Source organism: Oncorhynchus clarkii, chromosome 7, assembly GCF_045791955.1.
Source record: "Oncorhynchus clarkii lewisi isolate Uvic-CL-2024 chromosome 7, UVic_Ocla_1.0, whole genome shotgun sequence".
Taxonomy (NCBI): Eukaryota; Metazoa; Chordata; class Actinopteri; order Salmoniformes; family Salmonidae; genus Oncorhynchus; species Oncorhynchus clarkii.
This window is the reverse complement of record NC_092153.1, coordinates 56,822,677-56,843,363: the sequence shown is the minus strand read 5'-3', so window position 1 is coordinate 56,843,363 and position 20,687 is coordinate 56,822,677. Positions and strand designations below refer to the sequence as shown.

Genomic DNA, 20,687 nt, shown 5'->3' with positions numbered 1-20,687 from the left:
TCAGTCAGGGTAGATGAGGAAGCCAGAGAAGGTGCTGTATTTGTTGGTGTTTCCTCCATGAACTTTGCCCCCGTCGAGCTGCACGCACACCTCGTCCCCCACATCCAGGTGCAGGATGACACTGTTGGAGGCATAGTCATAGTTCAGATCAGCATCCTGGGCAATGGCACTGGCCCTCACCTGAGAGACACACAGAGCGAGAAACAGAGAGAGTGAAAGAAAGACGGGGCGGGGGGGTTGAAGAAAGTGAATAACATGCTGACCACAATCATTTGTTTTTACACATCCATGTTATTCAATCATTTCATCCAAACTGTTTGCGCATATTAATTAATGTCTGCGTAGCAAGGCGCTAAAATATAACTTGCTTCTCCCTCCTCCTTGTTGGTGTTTAGGAGTATACAGTATACCCACGTGGATGATTGAAAGCTGAACCTTTCAGTTACTGGCCCAATGCTCTTAAACACTAGGATATCTGCCGCCCTATAGCCTGAGGTTGAGCCTTCATCATGGTCATCTAAATGTTAATTCCCAAGATGAGGAGGAAGAGGAAGACACATGGGGGAATTATGGCTCATCCCTATGTCTTAATTTACAACTACCTTTCCAAGATGGCATCATCTCCCCCAACACAGATATACTATAAATCATACATATTCACTGGTAATAGCCCAGAAGAAGGTATATCGGTATATACTGTACATATTACCAAATCCTCTTGGTGATATTTTCTTGTATTTTCCTCTTTCCTTTATTTTCATCGCTCTCTTTCTCTCAGCTTCCCTCACCAAATCTTCCCTTTCTATTAATCAGTAATCTCTCTATTCCTCTCGCTCTCCTTCTCTATTCTCTCTCTCTGAGCCGTTTAATATTATTTCCTCCTTCTCTCAAGGGTCTTGGTATAATGTCATTGGTATAAAGGCCTTCCTGTCCAATGGGCATGTATCGCTCCAAATAGATGAGCTGTGCATTGACCTTTGACCCAGAACCTCCATTGAGAACACAAACTTGCACTCTATCGATTTACTGGGATGTTCAGCAACCTGTTGCAGTGGGACAATTCTAGAGATCGCCTCCGAGATGGTTTAGTTGGGGTCAGGGAAGACATGCTTCACCAGTGTCAATCTCAAAATCTGAAATTGTTGCATTTATATTTTTGTTCAGTATAGTATCTCACCAGTCGTGCATTTATATGCCTCATAAAATTATACTAGTATATTCCATTTATATTCAATATACATGGTAAACACAGGAAAAGATAGTGCTCACGATAAAAAAAAATTGTTGTACACAAATGGCCTGTAATGAGTTGCACTACATCTTAAGCTGTGACATTTATTAATTGTATGTTTGTAGGCCTAATAACTAAAGCTGCTTATAATGAATAGTACCATCACCAGATAAATAGCCAACTGCTCAAGCATGGGATCTATTTCATCCTGGAAAAAGAAAATACACATATTAATGATTGCAAATCTGACAACCTCACTCCATCCTTGTCTCTCTCCCAGGGTTTAGCCTGGCTGAGGATATGTTCCATCATCTCAACCTGTCAGACGAGACTAAACTAACCATTTCTCCACAAACTTGTTGGCAATAATGAGTTGTTTTCTTCTGCACATATAATACAATTAACTCATTAGTTTACTATAGTCTAATAGCCAGGCTATCTGTTTCTATGTACAGCTTGTTGCTTGGGTCTTTTTTCTTCTTCCCGAAGACTCAAATGAATCAATACATTCCTGTTGTTTTTAATTCGGCTCACATCACTCCATTAATTGTTCTGTCTCTCCCTCACCATCTAACATCTCCTCCATCATCCTTCCTCCATCCGCACCCTCACTATCTCTTCATTCTGGACCCATCTATCCATCTTTTTTCCTTCTTTCCCCAGAATGAGATGCAGGTCACGCTCACAGTTTCTTCCCCCACCATGGCAGTGTTGGCGGGAGCTGCGGCTAAGCGTGTCCCTGTCCGCTCTAAATCGGATTGATTAACAGCGCGCTGCTGTGGCAGGTCTCCATGGACCCCCTCCACCAGCCCCCAGATGCGTTAGGCCAGGCTACAGGGTTCGGTAATTGGTAGTGGAACAGCCATGCCAGCTCCCTCCCTAATAGCTCCCACTCCTCAATAACTCCATACAATCACAATAAGTGGTACACACAATAGGCTACTGCGGTCAAATGGGCTCAAGAAACAGTGGTGGGAGGTCAGAATACAAATTCATTATTTTTGTCTATAAAAGCTGTTGGACTAGTAGTTTTTCTTTTCCTTAGTAGTCTACATAGTTTATGTATCTCAGGTGGACTGTAGATATATTTACTGAACAAAGATATAAACGCAAAAATGTAAAGTGTTGGTCCCATGGTTTCATGAGCTAACATTTGATTTGATTTGAAAAATAAAAGATCCCAGAATTTTTCCATACATCCCTGTTAGTGAGCATTTCTCCTTTGCCAAGATAATTGTGGGGTCGCAGGGTAGCCTAGTGCGGTGGACTAGCAACCGGAAGGTTGCAAGTTCAAATCCCCGAGCTGACAAGGTACAAATCTGTCGTTCTGCCCCTGAACAGGCAGTTAACCCATTTAACTAGGCAAGTCAGTTAAGAACAAAACCTAGGCTGTCATTGAAAATAAGGTTTTGTTCTTAACTGACTTGCCTAGTTAAATAAAGGTAAAATAAAATCAATCCACCTGACAGGTATCAAGAAGCTGTTTAAACAGCATGATCATTACATTGTGCTTGGGCATTTTCTTGTGTGACAGAACTGCACCTTTTAGAGTGGCCTCAAGTTGAGGGAGTGTGCAATTAGTATGTTCACTGCAGGAATGTCCACCAGAGCTGATGCAAAGCTGTCATCAAGGCAAAGGGTGGCTACTTTAAAAAATATATTTAGATTTTTGTAGTAACTAACACTTTTGGTAGGTGATTCCATGATTCCATATGATGTCTTCACTATTATTCTACAATGTAGAAAATAGTAAAACATTTTAGAAAAACCCTTGAATGAGTAGGTGTGTCCAAACGTTTGACTGGTAATGTATAACCTTGGAATGTTCCAACATTCACTAAAATATAGTGTACCACATCTGTAACAACCACCACAGAACATTCCCCAAACGTTCTCATTAGGCTTCCAGGTGAAGTAGTAAAACACATTTCCAAGTAATGTTTTTAGAACATACTGCCACAACAAAATATCTTGCAACATCAGGTGAATGTTTTATACAAACATTGTATAATCATTAGCATAACTGGACAGTTTTTGTGTTATGAGAACATATGCAGCAACCTAACAAATGCTCTGGGATCTTTCACAGAACCAATTTTCAAACTTTCAGAGAAATTGGCCAGATTTGATTTAACCTATGACACTGCACACTCTTGAATTCAAGGGCAAATGCGATGAGCGTTCTGTCTATTTGAATAGCCCACATGTTAAAGGGTCACAACAAGAAATATGACAGTGCTGGTGTTTACCCCTCCTCCCTGCAATTACCCTTTAAACATGTCATTCAGTTAATTATATTTGCTAAGGCCTGGTTATTTATGACTTTTCTGGCATGGGTCCATAGGGGACATTACTTCACTAAGGCTCAGACAGCAGAAAATATATGCAGTCGCTGACATTTAATGTGTCATGTTTTTGATTAATTTATGGTTGCATTGTACTTCCTATATAACCTAGTGCCTCAACAGCTATTCTTCCCAACAATGAAGCTTCATTATATTACATTTTAAAACTATGTTAGTGAAACCAATATATGAAAATGAGTGTACATGTACATACAGTGTTATTTATGATATTACCCTCAACTCTAAAGTAATTGCATTGTCAAACAGCAAAGAGTAATTTGTGTAAATGAACAGGGCATAGGCTACCAATTACAGATGAAAGATGGTTCTGTTTTTGAGTCCACAAGCTCAAAAAAAAGTCAATATGAATCATAATTTAAAAGATTTCATTACCAAACACTGTATTTTGTCAAGCCAAGGGGCCAACAGGAACAGGCGGAGCAGTCTGAGAGAACCAGAGCAGTGAGTCTGATTTTGGTCTCTCAGTAACTATTAAAATTAAACCTTGTTTCCTTTAAGAGGGGAGGAGGGGGGGTGCAGTGGGAATGTGAAAGAGAGGAAGGAAAATCAGGATTATTGTCAACTGCAGTGGAGATTGATATCGACAAGGGAGTAAATTCCTGTCTGTTGGCCAAATGCTGTGCCGACTTGAGCTGCTGCTGGGGAGAGCCCGTGGGATGACAGGGAGGATAACACTGCCTCCACTTTTCATATATATATATATATATATATGAGAGAGAGGTATGGCGAGGGGTAGCTAAAAACACAGAGTAGAGCTCAGAGGTGGTGCAAGGGCGCAAAAGACACGGGAGGTAGAGGTGGAGGCAGAGAGGCCGTGGAGAACATGCGGCAGAGACGTAGAGGCAAGTACAGGGGAAAAAGGTAAAGAGAGGAGAGAGAATTTGAAAAAGAGAGGAAGTGAGAGAGATTTAGAATGAGAGAACATAGGAGAGAGCAGCTGCGTGGCACTTTAACAGTCTAAGCACAAGACGGGGGTGAGGGGAGACAAACTGGCGGGGTCCTGGAGGGATGGGGAGGGAGGGAGCCTGTTGGATAACAAACTGATCAAGATAACCTATTTCTGGAAGGCAGGAATGAGACTTGGGAGGTGGGGGTCTGTGTAGTCTGTTATTTTGGTGTTTTGCAGTGGTGCCTTGCTCCTCTGGTAATAAAAGTGACAGGATTCATTCACCGTGATGTACAGACCTCTCAGAGCGGAGCGAGACGATTGAGAGGGGTCTCTTAAACTCACCTGTGGGACCACTATATATATGGGTAGAGAGGTAGGGGTCGAGGAGGGGGTATGGAGGACTGATGGAAATATCCAGTTTATACAATGCTGTGGTTCTCTCTTTCTCTCCTCTCTCTCTCCGTGCTGTGTTAAGGTGTGCTCTTATACCATTACGGTGGTGGTTGTGGAAGCCTTTTAGCAGCCGTGTGGGTCTGACCCCTAATTGGCATGCTAAATGCTAATATATTGCCATGACACACTGGACCGATGGTGTCAAGACGTTGATTAGAAAGTCTCTAATTGGCTCTGGGCTGGAATGTTCCAATGGTGGAGACAGTTTAATTGGATATAAAGGGGTTTCAGCTACAGATGACTCTACCTGCAAAGCATCAACTATGAAGCAGCCAAAGGTTGTGCAATGACATTAAGTAATGTTCCACTTAGTCAGTGACTGGTCATTTGCTGGCTCCTATTAACAATTTGGAAAATATTAATATTGGAATTATTGGGATATTTACCAATACAAGCACGCAGGAAGGCAGACACACAAGCATGCATGCCCGCAGACACGTACACATATTTTCTTGGGCCTTGCTAACCAGCGTTTTCTCCTCCATATCATCAGATTACAATGCCACCTATGTGTGTGGTCAGGTCATGCAAACATCACGTGACTGATTTACTTCACATGGTCAGCCAATTCTAAGACATCTCACACTGATGATATTTTCACAAAGTGATCAAGCTGTCATGGTGGGGAGAAATTATTAATTGGCTACCTTTAGTTCCCTCATTATATAATACCATGAGTCATGGGTAATGCCATACTATTAGCCTTTACTGTCTATTCTTGCAAGTGTTATATTTCTAATGTCATATACATTTCCATGATCTCTAAGGGCTAAATGTTCTTTATCCCCCCTTACACAAAAAATGGCATTTATCAAACTAATTCTGACATTTGAACACTACTCAATGAGAAAACCCAACCTTTGGGATGAACTTTTGAAGGACTGTGCGAGGCAAAATGAGAAGGAAAACATAGATGAAACAAAAGAAGGAAAAATAAAGCGAAGGGAGGCCCAAGTCTGCAATGTATTAATGCCTCAGTGATAATTAAAGAAATGAATGGAAACACAGTATCATGGCTGTGTGTGTGTGAGAGAGAGAGATGGAAAAACTGCATTTGTGGTGTACTGACTTAATAATATTAATAAGCTGGGTGCTTATATTTGTCCTATTTCACACATGTACAAGTGTGTATTAATACGCATGTGTGAATTGGAAATGAGACATTATCAACGGCGACCCTGGAGCAATTAGAATTAAGTGCCTTGCTCAAGGGCACATCGACAGATTTTTCACCTCATCAGCTTGGGCATTCGATTACTAGCGCAACGCTCTAAGTTAGGGATGGGCAACTGGGGGTCCCCTTTTGTAGGCCCACGGGGTCTCAACTTATTGTTAAGAGTTACAATTGTAGAGGTGCAATTTCGAAATTTGGTTGTGCATCAGCAGTTTTTCTCTTGTTATGTCAGTCACGGACAGTCAATCAATTAGCCCATGTCAGCTAACATGTTTTAGATTGGTAAATTAGCTGGCTAGACTATCTAAACTTGTAGAAATCATTGTCAAATTACTGACCATGGGGCCCCCATTGACTTGTAGTGACTCTCACTCACTCCCCATTGATTTTGTTAGTCACTCTCACTCAGATATCATATTAAAAACGGCAAACATCACAATCCACTCTATGGCTAAATGTGTAGAATTGCAGGAAATTAGCTGTAAAACTGCTAATTTTTCTCACTGCCACATGGCAAAACGAGTATAATTGCAATTGCCTGATATTAGTTATACAATTGCAAAATCTTCTCTCTACGACATGGCAAAGTGTGTACATTTGCAGGAAATTAACTCTAACCTTACTTTGTCTCTGATGTCAAGAGGGGGGGGGCTGCTAAAATGTTTTGCTCAGAAGGTAGGGGGTGATCCCACAACAAAATTTAACTTGGGACCCCCAAAAGGCTAGGGCCAGCTCTGAATGCATGTGTGGATATGGATGTGAATACGCCGACCCGCGAGCCACTGTGACCCATCGTGATGAGTTCAGATTTTTTTGTGGCCCCCACCCCCATCAAAGTTGCCCATCCATGCTCTAACCACTAAGCTCCCTGCCACCCTGACTTATGAAACATTGTTTGGAAAATGTGCCCTACTATATAATGTAGTGATGTAATGCAAAGTTGTGTTTATGGTTATACAATAAATGTACAGGAAGAGTAATGAATATGCAATTAAATATAAGCTTTGCTGTTACAGTTTCAAAGTCACCTGTATGTCTTACAAAAGCTGGATGACAAGTTATGTCACGTCGTTTGTAGAATTAACGGACCAAGGCGCAGCGTACGTTGAGTTCCACATCATTTATTAAAGAAGTGAAACTTAACAAAACAATAAACAAACAAACCGTGACTACTGAGGTGCTATGTGCACTAACTCCAAACATAAACAATATCCCATAACCCACAGTTGGAAAAATGCAATTAGAGACAACAATTACCAGCTGCTTCTAATTGGGAATCATACAACTCACCAACATAGAAAATAAACCTAGAACCCTACATAGAAAATATAAACTAGAACCCCTAGTCACACCCTGACCTACTCTACCATAGGAAATAAATGCTCTCTATGGTCAGGACGTGACAAGCAAGGGAAAGGCAAAACAAATGTAGTCATTAATTCCTGTGTAGCAGACAATATCTGGAAGGCTGTTCTAAACCTCCACTGAAACCCACAGTGATTAGTAGCTACTAATCCTGACAGCGGACACGTCAGGCCCACTAAATAAGATATAGCGATTCACACAATGTGTCACACAGTTGCCCAGAAATTAGCTACTAGCATCCTAAATTAATGAGCTAATTGAGTTGATGTTGGACCGGATCCCTTCTGAAGTGAACATGACTGTGTTTTCGTATCAAAAACACTGATACGAAAACACAGTCATGTTCACTTTAGAAGGGATATGGTCCAACATTAGAGCAGAGGACATATTATGTCCCATATTGACACTGCACTATCCAACTGAATGGAAAATACACTAACTCTCCAGTTGTATATCCTCTGTGAGAAGTGCAAAGAGTTGAGCCATGTGAAGCAGGAATCAGGGCAGCAGTTCCAATGTTGTGTTGGGCTTAATTAGTGCTCGGTCTGTCCTCCAGGTCTCTTTTCCAATAGGTCAAATCAAACTAAATGCCACAGTCCTGTAATGGGGACATGGTGTCACAAGTGGCACAAAGCTTCTGAGCAGACATGTTGGGTCTAAATGGGTTAGCAGCAGCTCTGCACTGGACTCATCATAAACTATTAGTCAGAGAAGAAATATGCGGCCAACATGAGGGATGGGCCTAGACACTCCCAAAATGACCAATCCATGCACCGGCTATAAATATTCATGATAATCCCACTCCCAGCTCATCATCGCAAAAGGGCAAAATCTATATTGGTTGTAAATTATAAATTCATAGGAAAGGTCACTTGCTTTAACAAAAATCGTTTGGTGGCTTAAGAAACATGGAGAGTAGAGATCTGACGGCTCAGTAGGGTATGCAGGCTTGTCAGTTGTGAGGATCAGATGTAATTTCCCTCCTAATCATAGATGTCTAATAGGTACACTGGAAAGATGTCAAGGAACACGTGAAGGATTCATCATTCATTTAGCAATATCAGATATTCAGAGATCTACGACTGTCAATAAGGTCTTTGATTCATTTAACTTCTTCTACCTTTCTGTCCTTACACTGGCCTTGTTCTCTTTCACTCCATCTCCCCTTTTTCGTTCATTCTATCCATCTTCATCTTTCTTCTTTATGTTGATCTGATCCTACCCTCTCATGTTGGCCTTGCTGTAGCTGTGTCTCTTATCCCCCTATGTCCGCTTTCCTCTGTTTATCCATCCATCTTTCTCTCCTCTCTTGATCTCTCTGTCGCCCCACTTGTCTGCAGCCTGCCTCCCTTTACAGTCATCTCTCCCCTGGCTGTGTCTTAATCCCACCTCCCTTTGACGTGCTGCGGATAAACTGCATCTCTGTGTCAATATGACATAATTTAAACACACAACCTAGATCTGCCCTTTGAGTTATAGTCAATGAAAATCACACTTACAGTACATAATAATTCTCCCCCCGATGAAAATCGGGGAGGGAACTGTATATCTGTCTCTGTCCGTTAGTACATTCGTACGTTAGTCACATGTGATATCTCAGACCGCACTGGCCCGATTTTAATTAAACTTGGGTGAATGTTGCATCTTGCCATAGAGATATGGCATTTATAACATTACACTGATTGGCCAGATGGTGGCTCTATATTGATTGAAAATGCTAACTTTGAAAGGCCAAGCCCCTCACCCCGATTGACCTAAAGTCATGAAATTCGGTACATAGGTCCCTCTCCTCACAAGGAACAAATATGACTCAGGAACTCATTAGCTCCGCCGTGATGGATTTTTCACCATTTAGGATTTTGTGAAAAACACTTAAAACGCTACTCTTCTGGCACGGTATGACCGATCTGCACGAAACTTAACATGTGGCATCTATGGACAAAGTTCTCTCAAGTCAATATTTTCCATACTAGTACCCAAAACAACACAACCGCTATTGACCAATAAGCAATTACGTGGGTGTGGTCTGGCACATAAATGCATATAAATCAGTCAAGGATATTCATATTGTACATGCATATAAATCAGTCAAGGATATTCGTATTGTAACACACATATGTTGCAAACACTGTCAAGACTCAACATATGCAAGAACATTCATATCGACCACACTGTGGCGCTATAACGGGCACGTGTTTATATCTCTTGATCTGTTTGCCTCTTACTGCATTCACATAGGATTTACTGTATTTTGGCCTTAAAAATGTATTGGGCCATGTTTATATGACTCCCTTACAAACAGGCCCATTGTTACCACATTCTTGCCTGCATACAAATGTATACCTCACGTGAATATGTCGGCAACAAGTGGTAGCAGTAGTAATATACACCATCAAAAATACATTCATTATTCATTTGTTTAGGCAGGTCCTAAGAAATATTATAAGACTAATAAAATGTATTTTCAAAACAATAGAATGGTATATTTTGGGTTTAATTATGTTATGTCCAAATGAATGAAATCAATAGTTCATTATTTTGTTCATTAATACCCCAATCACAGTTAACACACATATTTTGTAGTAAAAATATAATGGAATACAACAGAATAAAACACAAATAATATTTTTTCCTACACAACTTGTGTCACTGGAATGTGTGGAACCGCTGTCTTATAAAAAAGTGATATTTTGAAAAAGAGCCACAATGAATCTCTTTCCTACCCGCACTCCACTTCGTTAGGGTGCAGGCATACATTGACAATATCTTCATCATGATACCCATAGAAAATAATAGCAATCCTATTTTCATAAGCATGTGAGACTCGTGTTCATATTTCATAACCTCTGGTGGACTTTTGGAGTTGCCTATATGTGATCGAGCAAAATAATAGGCCTCCACTTGGTTTCTGGTACATTATTGCATGCTAAATGTGTCTGATCAGTGTTAGATGAGCAAACAAATAGATGAGCTACCACTTCCACTTATTTGCCCAGCCAGAAACTACTTAACCAAATAGCCTACAGACGGAGATTCAGTGAAACAAAATCACATTAATTGAGACAAGTCAGTGAAGTCACAGGCTTTTGGTCAGGAGTAGGCCTAGGATACTAAGCAACTGGGAGTGAAGAGCAAAATAATCCACTTGTTAAACTACATAACATGTTGGCAAAATGTTCTAATAAATGAGCCAACTAGACAAGATGACCATGAGCAGCACTCACCTCAGCTAACATTTCCCCAGCCTAATTGTAGCCTAACCAATATCCAAACAGAGAATCAGTAAAAACAAAATCTGGCATTGATTGATTACCATCAAGAGTTTAAGAGCTTAGTGTGTGCCAATGCTGCCACAGCATTACGGGCACGTTTCATACTAAGCCGTAGGCAGAAATGTACCAAAATGATTACTAGGTCATTAGGCGGAAATAAATGTTTTAGCTTTGATACCGGCAATACCTTTCAGATACAAGGGCTGAAAAAAAGTTGGTGGTATGGTAAAGTTGGCAGAAAAAGTCAAAGTATCAGAGTGATGAAATTTGGCACACAGGCTCAGGGATATGAGTCTAGCTAACCCACACGATATCTCAGACACCACTGGCCCGATTCTTCCGAAAACATCTTGCCAAAGAGATCCGTTATTTTGCTAAATTAGACTGATTGGCCAGATGATGGCGCTATAACAAGAGGTGGAAAATACTAACTTTGAAATGCCACGCCCCTCACCCCGATTTACCTAAAGTCATGAAGGTACATTGCATTCGGAAAGTATTCAGACCCCTTGACTTATTCCACATTTTGTTACATCACAGCCTTGTTCTAAAATCATTTTTCCCCCTCATCAATCTACACCCAATACCCCATAATGGCAAAGCAAAAACGGGTTGTTTGAATTTTTTTGACATTTACATAAGTATTCAGACCCTTTACTCAGTATTTTGTTGAAGCCTATTTGGCATCGAATACAGCCTCGAGTCTTCTTGGGTATGACACTACTGTATTTGGAGAGTTTCTCCCATTCTTCTCTGCAGATCCTCTCAAGCTCTGTCAGGTTGGATGGGGAGCGACTAGGCACTCAAGGACATTCAGAGACTTGCCCCGAAGCCACTTCTGCATTGTCTTGGCTGTGTCCAGTTGGGAGGTGAGGTCTGAGGACCTGAGCGCTCTAGAGCAGGTTTTCATCAAGGATCTCTCTGTACTTTGTTCTGCTCATCTTTCCTTTGATCCTGACTAGTCTCCCAGTCCCTGCTGCTGAAAAACATCCCCACAACATGATGCTGCCACCACCATGCTTCACCGTAGGTATGGTGCCAGATTTCCTCTAGATGTGACGCTTGGCATTCAGGCCAAAGAGTTCATTCTTGGTTTCATCAGACCAGAGAATCTTGTTTCTCAGGGTCTGAGTCTTTTAGGTGCCTTTTACTGATTGGTGGAGTGCTGCAGAGATGGTTGTCAATCTGAAAGGTTCTCCCATCTCCAAAGAGGAACTCTGGAGCTCTGTCAGAGTGACCATCGGGTTCTTGGTCACTTCCCTGACCAAGGCCCTTCTCCCCCAATTGCGCAGTTTGGCTGGGCGGCCAGCTCTAAGAAGAGCCTTGGTGGTTCCAAACTTCTTCCATTTAAGAATCAAATAAAATCTAATTGTGTTTGTCACATGCATCGAATACAACAGGGGTAGACCTTACAGTGAAATGCTTGCTTACAAGCCCTTAACCAACAATGCAGATTTAAGAAAAATACCTACAAAAAAATCAAGAAATTTAAGTAACAAATAATTAAAGAGCAGCTATGCATAGACAATAACAGAGAGTAGCAGCAGCGTAAAGGGGGGTGTATTGCAAATAGTCTGGATAGCCATTTGACTAGATGTTCAGGAGTCTTATGGCTTGTGCCTGGCTGTGTAGTCATGAGTGAATAAGGAGTACAGGAGGGGACTGAGTAAGCACCCCTGAGGGGCCCCCGTGTTGAGGATCAGCGTGGCAGACGTGTTGTTACCTACCCTTACCACCTGGGGAGGCCCGTCAGTTTAGTCCCAGGGTCCTTAGCTTAGTGATGAGCTTTGAGGGCCCTATGGTATTAAATACTGAGCTGAAGTCAATGAATAGCATTCTCACATAGGTGTTCTTTTGTCCAGGTGGGAAAGGGCAGTGTGGAATGCAATAGAGATTGCATCATCTGTGGATCGGTTGGTGTGGTATGCAAATTGGAGTGGGTCTAGAGTTTCTGGAATAATGGTGTTGATGTGAGCCATGACCAGCCTTTTCAAAGCACTTCATGGCTACAGACATTAGGGCTACGGGTCGGTAGTCTTTGCTTCTTTGGGCACAGGGACTATGGTGATCTGCTTGAAACATGTTGGTATTACAGACTCAGACAGGGAGAGGTTGAAAATGTCAGTGAAGACACTTGACAGTTGGTCAGCGTATGCTCGGAGAACTCTTCCTGGTAATCCATCTGGCCCTGCGGCCTTGTGAATGTTGACCTGTTTACAGGTCTTGCTCACATTGGCTGCGGAGAGCGTGATGACTGATTTACACAGTCATCCGGAACAGCTGTTGCTCTCATGCATGTTTCAGTGTTACTTGCCTCGAAGCAAGCATAGAAGTAATTTAGCTCATCTGGTAGGCTCGTGTCACTGGGCAGGCTGTGCTTCCCTTTGTAGTCTTTAATAGTTTGCAAGCCCTGCCACATCCGACGAGCGTCGGAGCCGGTGTAGTACGATTCAATCTTAGTCCTGTATTGATGCTATGCCTGTTTGATTGTTCGTCGGAGGGCATAGCGTGGTTTCTTATAACATTCCGGGTTAGAGTTCCGCTCCTTGAAAGCGGCAGCCCTACCCTTTAGCTCAGTGTGGATGTTGCCTGTAATCCATGGCTTCTGGTTGGGGTATGTACGTACAGTCACTGTGGTGACGACATCATCGATGCACTTATTGATGAAGTCAGTGACTGATGAGGTGCACTCCTCAATGCCATCAGAAGAATCTTGAAACATATTCAAGTCTGTGCTAGCAAAACAGTCCTGTAGCTTAGCATCTGCTTAATCTGACCACTTTTTTATTGACCGAGTCACTAGAGCTTCCTGCTTTCATTTTTGTTTGTAAGCAAGAATCAGGAGGATAGAATTCCCCAGATCTCTGCCTCAACAAAATCCTGCTTTGGTGATCTACGGACAATTCCTTCGACCTCATGGCTTAGTTTTTGTTCCGACATCCACAGTGGAATCTTATATAGACAGGTGTGTACCTTTCCAAATCATGCCCAATCAATTGAATTGACCACAGGTGGACTCCAACCAAGTTGTATAAACATCTCATGGATGATCAATGGAAACAGGATGCACCTGAGCTCAATTTCGAGTCTCATAGCAAAGGATCTGAATAGTTATGTAAATAAGGTATTTCTGTTTGCAAAAAAGGTCTATAAACCTGTTTTCGCTTTGTCATTATGGGGTATTGTGTGTAGATGGATGAGGAAACATTTTTGAAAGCAATTTTAGAATAAGGCTGTAACGTAACAAAATGTATAAAAAGTCAAGGGGTATCAATACTTTTCAAATGCACTGTACATAGGGTCCCAACAAATATGCCTCAGGGACCTATTAGGTCCACCATAATGGATTTTCGTGGGGGACGACATGTTTGCTGTTGCCTTGTTTAAAACTAGAGTTATTGACTGGATACTCAGATGGACAGGTACAACAACTCAAATGGGACATGGGAGGGGGAGCTACAACAGACAAATCACATTTTTCGATTTCTGACACAATCCAAACAGTATGCCTACACACGGCAAATACCAAACATTGACATTGATATTGGTACTCCTTGCTGTAACTTTGACGTTGATCTGTTGGTCTCTAGTGTTGGCTATGCAATGTTCTCCCAGGGTTGTGTTTTTGTAATTGATCCCATCAGTTAGCTCCCCTATAAGAGCTCTTGTCTATTCATTGCAAAGTGGGACCGCGAAGTGGAGTGGGCCTGTGAAAGGGGGATGGGCACTGAATTGGGTTAAATAATTTAGTTGATGGAAAAGATAATTAATGGGCAAGCCAATAGACAAGCCAGAAGCGATGGGGGGGGGGGGAGGGGGAGAGGATCTAATCTAAAGGCCATGAATTATTTAACGCCGGTACAGGACAGGAATGACAATTTCAGTGACAGCACGCAACAAACAAGGTCTACCAATTATCCCTGGCATTTTCCTGTCCATCTTCTTTACTGTGCACTTTATTCACACCCTGTCAAATCAATGAGCAGGGAGGCAGAGCGGAATCTACCTCTTAATAGACCTGGTCAAATAAAAAGCCTGTGTTATGGGTGTATTGGGAAAGCTGGGCGAAGTGCCAGGGTGATACAGGATCCAAGGATTTAAAAAATGAATGGTAATTTAGGGTGCGTTCGTAAATTCAATCTGGAGTGCCAGAGTGTTGTCAGATTGTCCGTTCGTAAATTCTGAGCGTTTCGTTCTCGGAGCGTTCAGAGCGCACACTGGACACCCTGGCCGTGGAGTAGTGTAGGGTTGATCCGAGTGTTCTGGCTTCACAACGACAGTCAAGCACCCAAGCTAACTGGCTAACATTGGCTAACTAGCTAGCTACTTCCAGACACAAATAAGAGAACCCCTCACTCTGACCATTTTACCCAACCTAGCAGAGCTGGTTAGGCTGTTTTCATGTTATCCAGAGCGTTGGTGACTAAATGTGCTGCTGGTAACAATTTAAATGACGCTTTTTTTGCCGACGTTTAGTGACACCGGCCCTATTCAATTGGTGTTGAGTGTTTGGAAATTTGTCAGACGAGCGTGTTCTGAAATAAGAGTAGATAGCCAGAGTGATTTAACGAACGCGCCCTTATAATAGACGTTATCATTTAAAAATGTACCAGAACTAGTCACATCCATTCCACCACCAATTGGGTAAGTAACATTTATATAATGGAGATGGTAACATGTACTCTGCTATATGGTAACATGTACTATGCCTATATGGTAACATGTACTCTGCCTATTTTTACAGGGAGATGGTTAGATGATTGAGATACAGTATTACAGTAAGGCCAACACTTGAAATTTGACCAGAGTACGATGCAAAACCCCTAACATCCTTCCTTTATGGCTGTAGTGGATAAGTGCTTGACTGGACTTGAGTTCTTTGGTTGGGGGTATACATTCAACCCAGTAAAAATTATCTGATGAAGGCAGGTTAGTTACACTTACACTTAGTTGTAATTGTTTGTACTAATTTATAAAGGGTAAGAAATATTAAACTCAGCTTTTCCCCTGAAGACAGTTTTATAGAGATTTTATGATGGATTGGTTCAAGTTGTTGATGCCTACCAATCTGTCCTGAATAAGCAGTAGCTATCAGGGTCAGGGTCGACTTAGCAACACACCGCTGCCTGACTACACAGCTTTTAAATTATGTGTAAAGAAATCAACCACCAGTGTTTCATCAAACACAATGCAAAGTGAGTCGTATTCTATTCCTCTATGGTAATCCCTCTGTGTAGCTCTTCTGTTCCACACCACACACGTCAAAATGAAACCTCAATAGAGTCAGGGTTTAATTCCTCAAGCTTGTCATCTCCAGATGGCTATTATTTGTATTTAATTTTTTGCTTGTTTATTTATTGATGTTAAAGCCGGAGAATCTCAGAGGACAGTAGCCAGCTGTTGCGTTTTGGCGTCACTCCACATAAATGTGGAGGATCGTTATCCTCTTGATCGCATAGCTGTCACTGCCTTTCTCTCCTGCTGCCCAAATCAGGAGGTGGAACCTAGCAAAGTGTTACACTTTTTGTCTTCCATTCCATTCCAGCTTGGTGTGTGCAGTTTGCCGTTCAGGCACTTTAGGCCTTCATTTTCTCTGTGTCCTCCAGGAGCAATTCACTATATCTTTAGGGAACTTTTTAAAAAGCCTTTTGATGATATCCAGAGAAAATGGATTGTTGAATTATTAAGTGAGGGCTTACTTGTGCTTATACAAATGTTGGACGAGTTATTTTATTCTCATTCTACTCTGTCTGCAAAATAATCTATTTTACCTCAACTTTCCTTGTTTAAATGTTTATGTTTAATCTAGATTGCTTTGCTAATTCATCCTTCATCCTTCAAACATGTGCCATTGTTATTTATGGCCATCCCACAATCTTACCAATAATAGAATACCAAATGGAAGTATGTTATGCCTAAACGTTCAACCCATGTCATTCGGCCTATAAGCTAAATGGTTAGTGTTGACATACTTCCTAGTTGATTGGAATATGTAAGCGTTCTAATTCTCTGTTCTTTCATGTTTAAACAATAACACTCTGAGTATACTTGTGTAAAATGTAGGTCCTCTGGTTAAGCTTCCTACCAGACAAAAATTGTCTCAAGGTACTTGGATATTCAATTAGGCAAACGGGCTTCTAAATCTCTTAACAAACCTTGCAAATTAACTTTGACTCAAAAGATAATATGACGCTTATATCCGAAGCGACTTACAGTCATGCGAGCCTAAATTTCACGTATGGATGGCCCCAACGGGAATCGAACCCACGACCTAAGCGCCATGCTTTACTGACTGAGCATGAAGACACATATGCATACAACTCCAAAATACCTATTATAATCAGAGCTTGGAACCGGTTCAGGGAACAGAACCGAAAACCGAAAAATAATTAAATTGTTCAAGGAACGGAAACAGAACCGGCAATGAAAGTGAACTTTAGGTGCCTGACAACTCACCCTGAATTCCACTCTTATCGATCACTACATACATTCAGTATGAATCTGCCATCCTAGAAGTCGTTTGTGTGACTTCAAAATGAGGGGCGATGTACAAAGCAAATTCATCAGCGATTGGATCGTCTCTAAGAAATCTAACCAATCAGAGTATCAAAGTTGATAACGTCATCATGAAGGCCGGGTCTGGCCCAACCTATTAGTTTCTGGGACCAATCAGAATGGTCAGAATGTGTTAGCATTCTAGATATCGTAGGTGAGGGAGGCAAATACAGACTCATCGTGGAGAATAAACGTCAGTTTGGCCAGAATGATGTGGCTGGGTAGTCTGGAAAGATCTGTAGTCTTCCAGAACAGAACCGTTACTTTCAAATCTTGAGAACTGGTTAATAATGTTATTATTCCTGTTAAATTCCTAATGTCGGGTATATAATTATGTGAAGTTATCATGCTAATTATAACCTAAACACATTCCAGTTCAGGTCATGTCATGATGTTCAGCGCTTCAAGCCAAGCCCCCTCCATGTTTACTCCTAACTCTCGCCCCCTCCCCACTGGTGAAATTTCATTTGCATCTAGTGCCTGCACTTATCTGACCAATCAAACATGTAAACAACTAACTTACACATTCCATAGCAAGCTTCTCTGTTTCTGCTAACTGGTGAAGTAAATTAAGGAGATATTTTTGTAAAAAAAATATGTTGATTTGATAGGTTTTAATAAGTATGAACAAGTACGAAAAGGAACTATATGAACAGTTACTTTTTTGGTTTCGAACCAGTTCAGAACTTTCTTTTTTGGTCGGAACACCGGAACGGAATGAAAGAAATAGGGGTTCTGTTCGGAACAAAAACATTGTAAAATACTTTTGGTTCCAAACCACGATTATAACCCTTTCTCTTTTTCAGAGAGGCCTCTGACAAGAAGAAACACATATTATAGGATAATGGAAGTAGAAGTGATACAAGTAGGCATAGGTGTATCAGGGGTTCTTAGACTAAATCAGCTGAACTGTTGACTTTTAGTGTAGGATTAATTGTGTGCTAACCTGTCTAACTCATCACACACACAACAACACACACACTCCTCTCTGTCTCACCTGTCCATTCTTTTTTAAGTCGGCCCACATGCTGGTCCCATCTCCGCCCCTCATCAGGACATGGTAGGTGAAGAAGTAGATGCCAGGTAGGGGGCAGGTGAACTTGCCAGTACTGGGTTCATAGTAGTTCCCCACATTGGTCACTACGTCGTCAAACCTCAACACCTCACTCCCTTCATGCTGTTTGCGGAGGCCAGCGTAGAAGGCGATCTTGGGGCTGTAGAAGGAGGGGATGTAGCCCCCTGGGCCAGGGCCGGGGGGACCAGGGGGGCCTGGCTTGCCTGGTTCTCCTGTGGGACCTCTGGGGCCTGGGGGGCCAGGGCTCCCACGAAACCCAGACTTGCCCCTTCTCCCTGTGAAGTCTGGGGGTTGGGGGGAGACAGCGGTCAGCTCGTGGCTGCCCTGTGGGGGGGTGAAAGAGTCGCACACCATCTTGCAGCTGCCGAGCATCTCATAATGGGTGCTCCCGCCTCCAGACGCCCCCCCTTTGGTGGTGTGAACCAATAAGGGGATGGCAACCAGCAGCACCAGCACCATAGCCACGCCCACTCCTGCCCCGATGACACGTTTCCTGCGGCTGAGCCGGGAGGCGGCCAGAGTGAGGAAGTCCTCCTCCCCCTTGGCCGGAATGGTGGTGCCGGCCAGAATGAACTCTGGGAAAACCAGGACTAGGGGGAGAGATGGTGAGAGAGGGGCTAAAGGGGGAAAGGCGATGGGACAGAGAGGTTCTACACTGGGAGTAGGGGGTGAAGTAGTTAATTTTACCTAAGGGAAATAAGATGTAAATGAGGGAGAGTGAAAAGGTAGGAGGGTTGTGAGGAAAGACTATAAATATAGGAGATTTCAACGTAAAGACAGGAATGAGATGATATAGGACACTTAAGGAACAGCAAAGCTCAATGTCGCAAAGTCATGAGTCGTTGAAGTCAAATGTCAGGAAGAGAATACAAAACATGTTTTCATTCCGTTCATTTTTTAAAATGTTTTTCTAGGTTTATCCTCTAATTTGTCAAAACCTTTTTCTCCACATTTATTTTTTAACGTAAAATGTTTAATCTGCAAAACAATATTTATTCACTTTCTTCATCCTTCTTTTCAGTAAAGAGCTCACTGATATCAAATGTAGTATGTTATTTTCTTTCAGAGGGCTAGAGGTGAAACCAGCCAGTTGAGTGTGGACACCTCAGTGTTACAGACACGGGTTGAAATTGACTAAGTTCCACATCCAGTTCTTTGGAAGGTTAAATGCAAGGTTTTTCCCTGGGATGGAGTGTAGATTGTTCTAGAGGGTTCTCTAAAAATATAAATATTTTTCAGCCAGAATGGCAGCAGAATCTCCTGGTGGAATGTCCTTATATTTCTCAGTTGGAGAGCTGTCAGGTGGGGTCTGCTCCAGTATTCCCAAAGGAGTCCATCTCACCCACGGCATTCAGTGAAGGGCACTCACTTGTCTGGTCCAAGGATGAGTGGAGAGGAATGAAAGAGCGCTTAAATCTCTTGTATTTGTTCCTATTCCTCCTTCCTTGTGTTTCTCTTTCTCTATGTACTTTTCATCGCTTAATCCTGGGTCTGTTTTCCTCTTGGGTAGACTAACAAATTCCCCTCTCAGATATGGTTGTTGGAAGGTGATTTTTTTTCAAAAGTCAGTATTTATTGAAACAGTACTGAGAAAATGTTATGTTCCTCATAAAAACTTGCTTCTCTGGTTTTTTTTGTGGTGAGTTGAGTCGTAGCAGAGAATATGTAAGGTTCCACTGCTCGCCTGTAAATCAGACATCTTGTGCCAGGAGCATTCTATTGGGGGAAGGAAATATATTAAATTAGGAAGGAAATATACTAAATTAATAGAGTATTTGATTCCCTATATTAATTGCCTTGATTACTATAGCTCAACCATATGCATAAGATACAAAGAAGTGTTGATAATATCTAACCATTAACACAATTCTAATCACTTACACAATTACTGCAAAGCAGAGTTTAAATATTGATATCCAATACAAATTGTTTAAATTCATAATTTTATGTGAAAATGAAAGAGGTTTAGGACTACTGTAGAGTAACTTGATTCAAAACTAGTAGACTTAAATGGTTACATTTGTGCAATACATGAATACATGTGAGACTACTTCATCTTTGGAATAATAACAAAACTAATTGTAATAATACAATTATGAATAACAGCCACGCCGAAAAATAATTTGAAACAAAAAAATGTGCTTTGCATAGTAGTCTAGATTAGTTCATTTTTAGGATATTCAATGAATTATCAGTAACTTTATAACTTTATTCAAGCATTTTTAATTACACACATTCCGATATTTAATGTGACCATACATGTTTCTTATGTTGGCCTAGTGAAAATATAAATATCTCCGAGAGATC

General features: G+C 41.6%; 1 protein-coding gene across 1 annotated transcript; it reads right to left on the bottom strand.

Moving 5' to 3' along the window:
- On the bottom strand, positions 1 to 18,839 carry LOC139414342 (complement C1q-like protein 4). Its single transcript, XM_071162259.1, has 2 exons — positions 18,303 to 18,839; positions 1 to 180 (listed from the first exon to the last, which is right to left on the bottom strand). Exons 1-2 carry the CDS (start codon positions 18,837 to 18,839, stop codon positions 1 to 3), a joined length of 717 nt encoding a protein of 238 aa, XP_071018360.1.
- Between the last annotated feature and the right edge of the window lie 1,848 nt (positions 18,840 to 20,687).

What these genes read in the sequence shown, in the direction of transcription:
- LOC139414342 (XM_071162259.1), bottom strand. Translation starts at nt 18,839, where the DNA reads ATGGTGCTGGTGCTGCTGGTTGCCATCCCCTTATTGGTTCACACCACC. An exon ending in ACTTAAAAAAGAATGGACAG is followed by an intron (nt 181 to 18,302) that starts GTGAGACAGAGA and finishes TGTGTCTCTCAG; the next exon opens with GTGAGGGCCAGTGCCATTGC.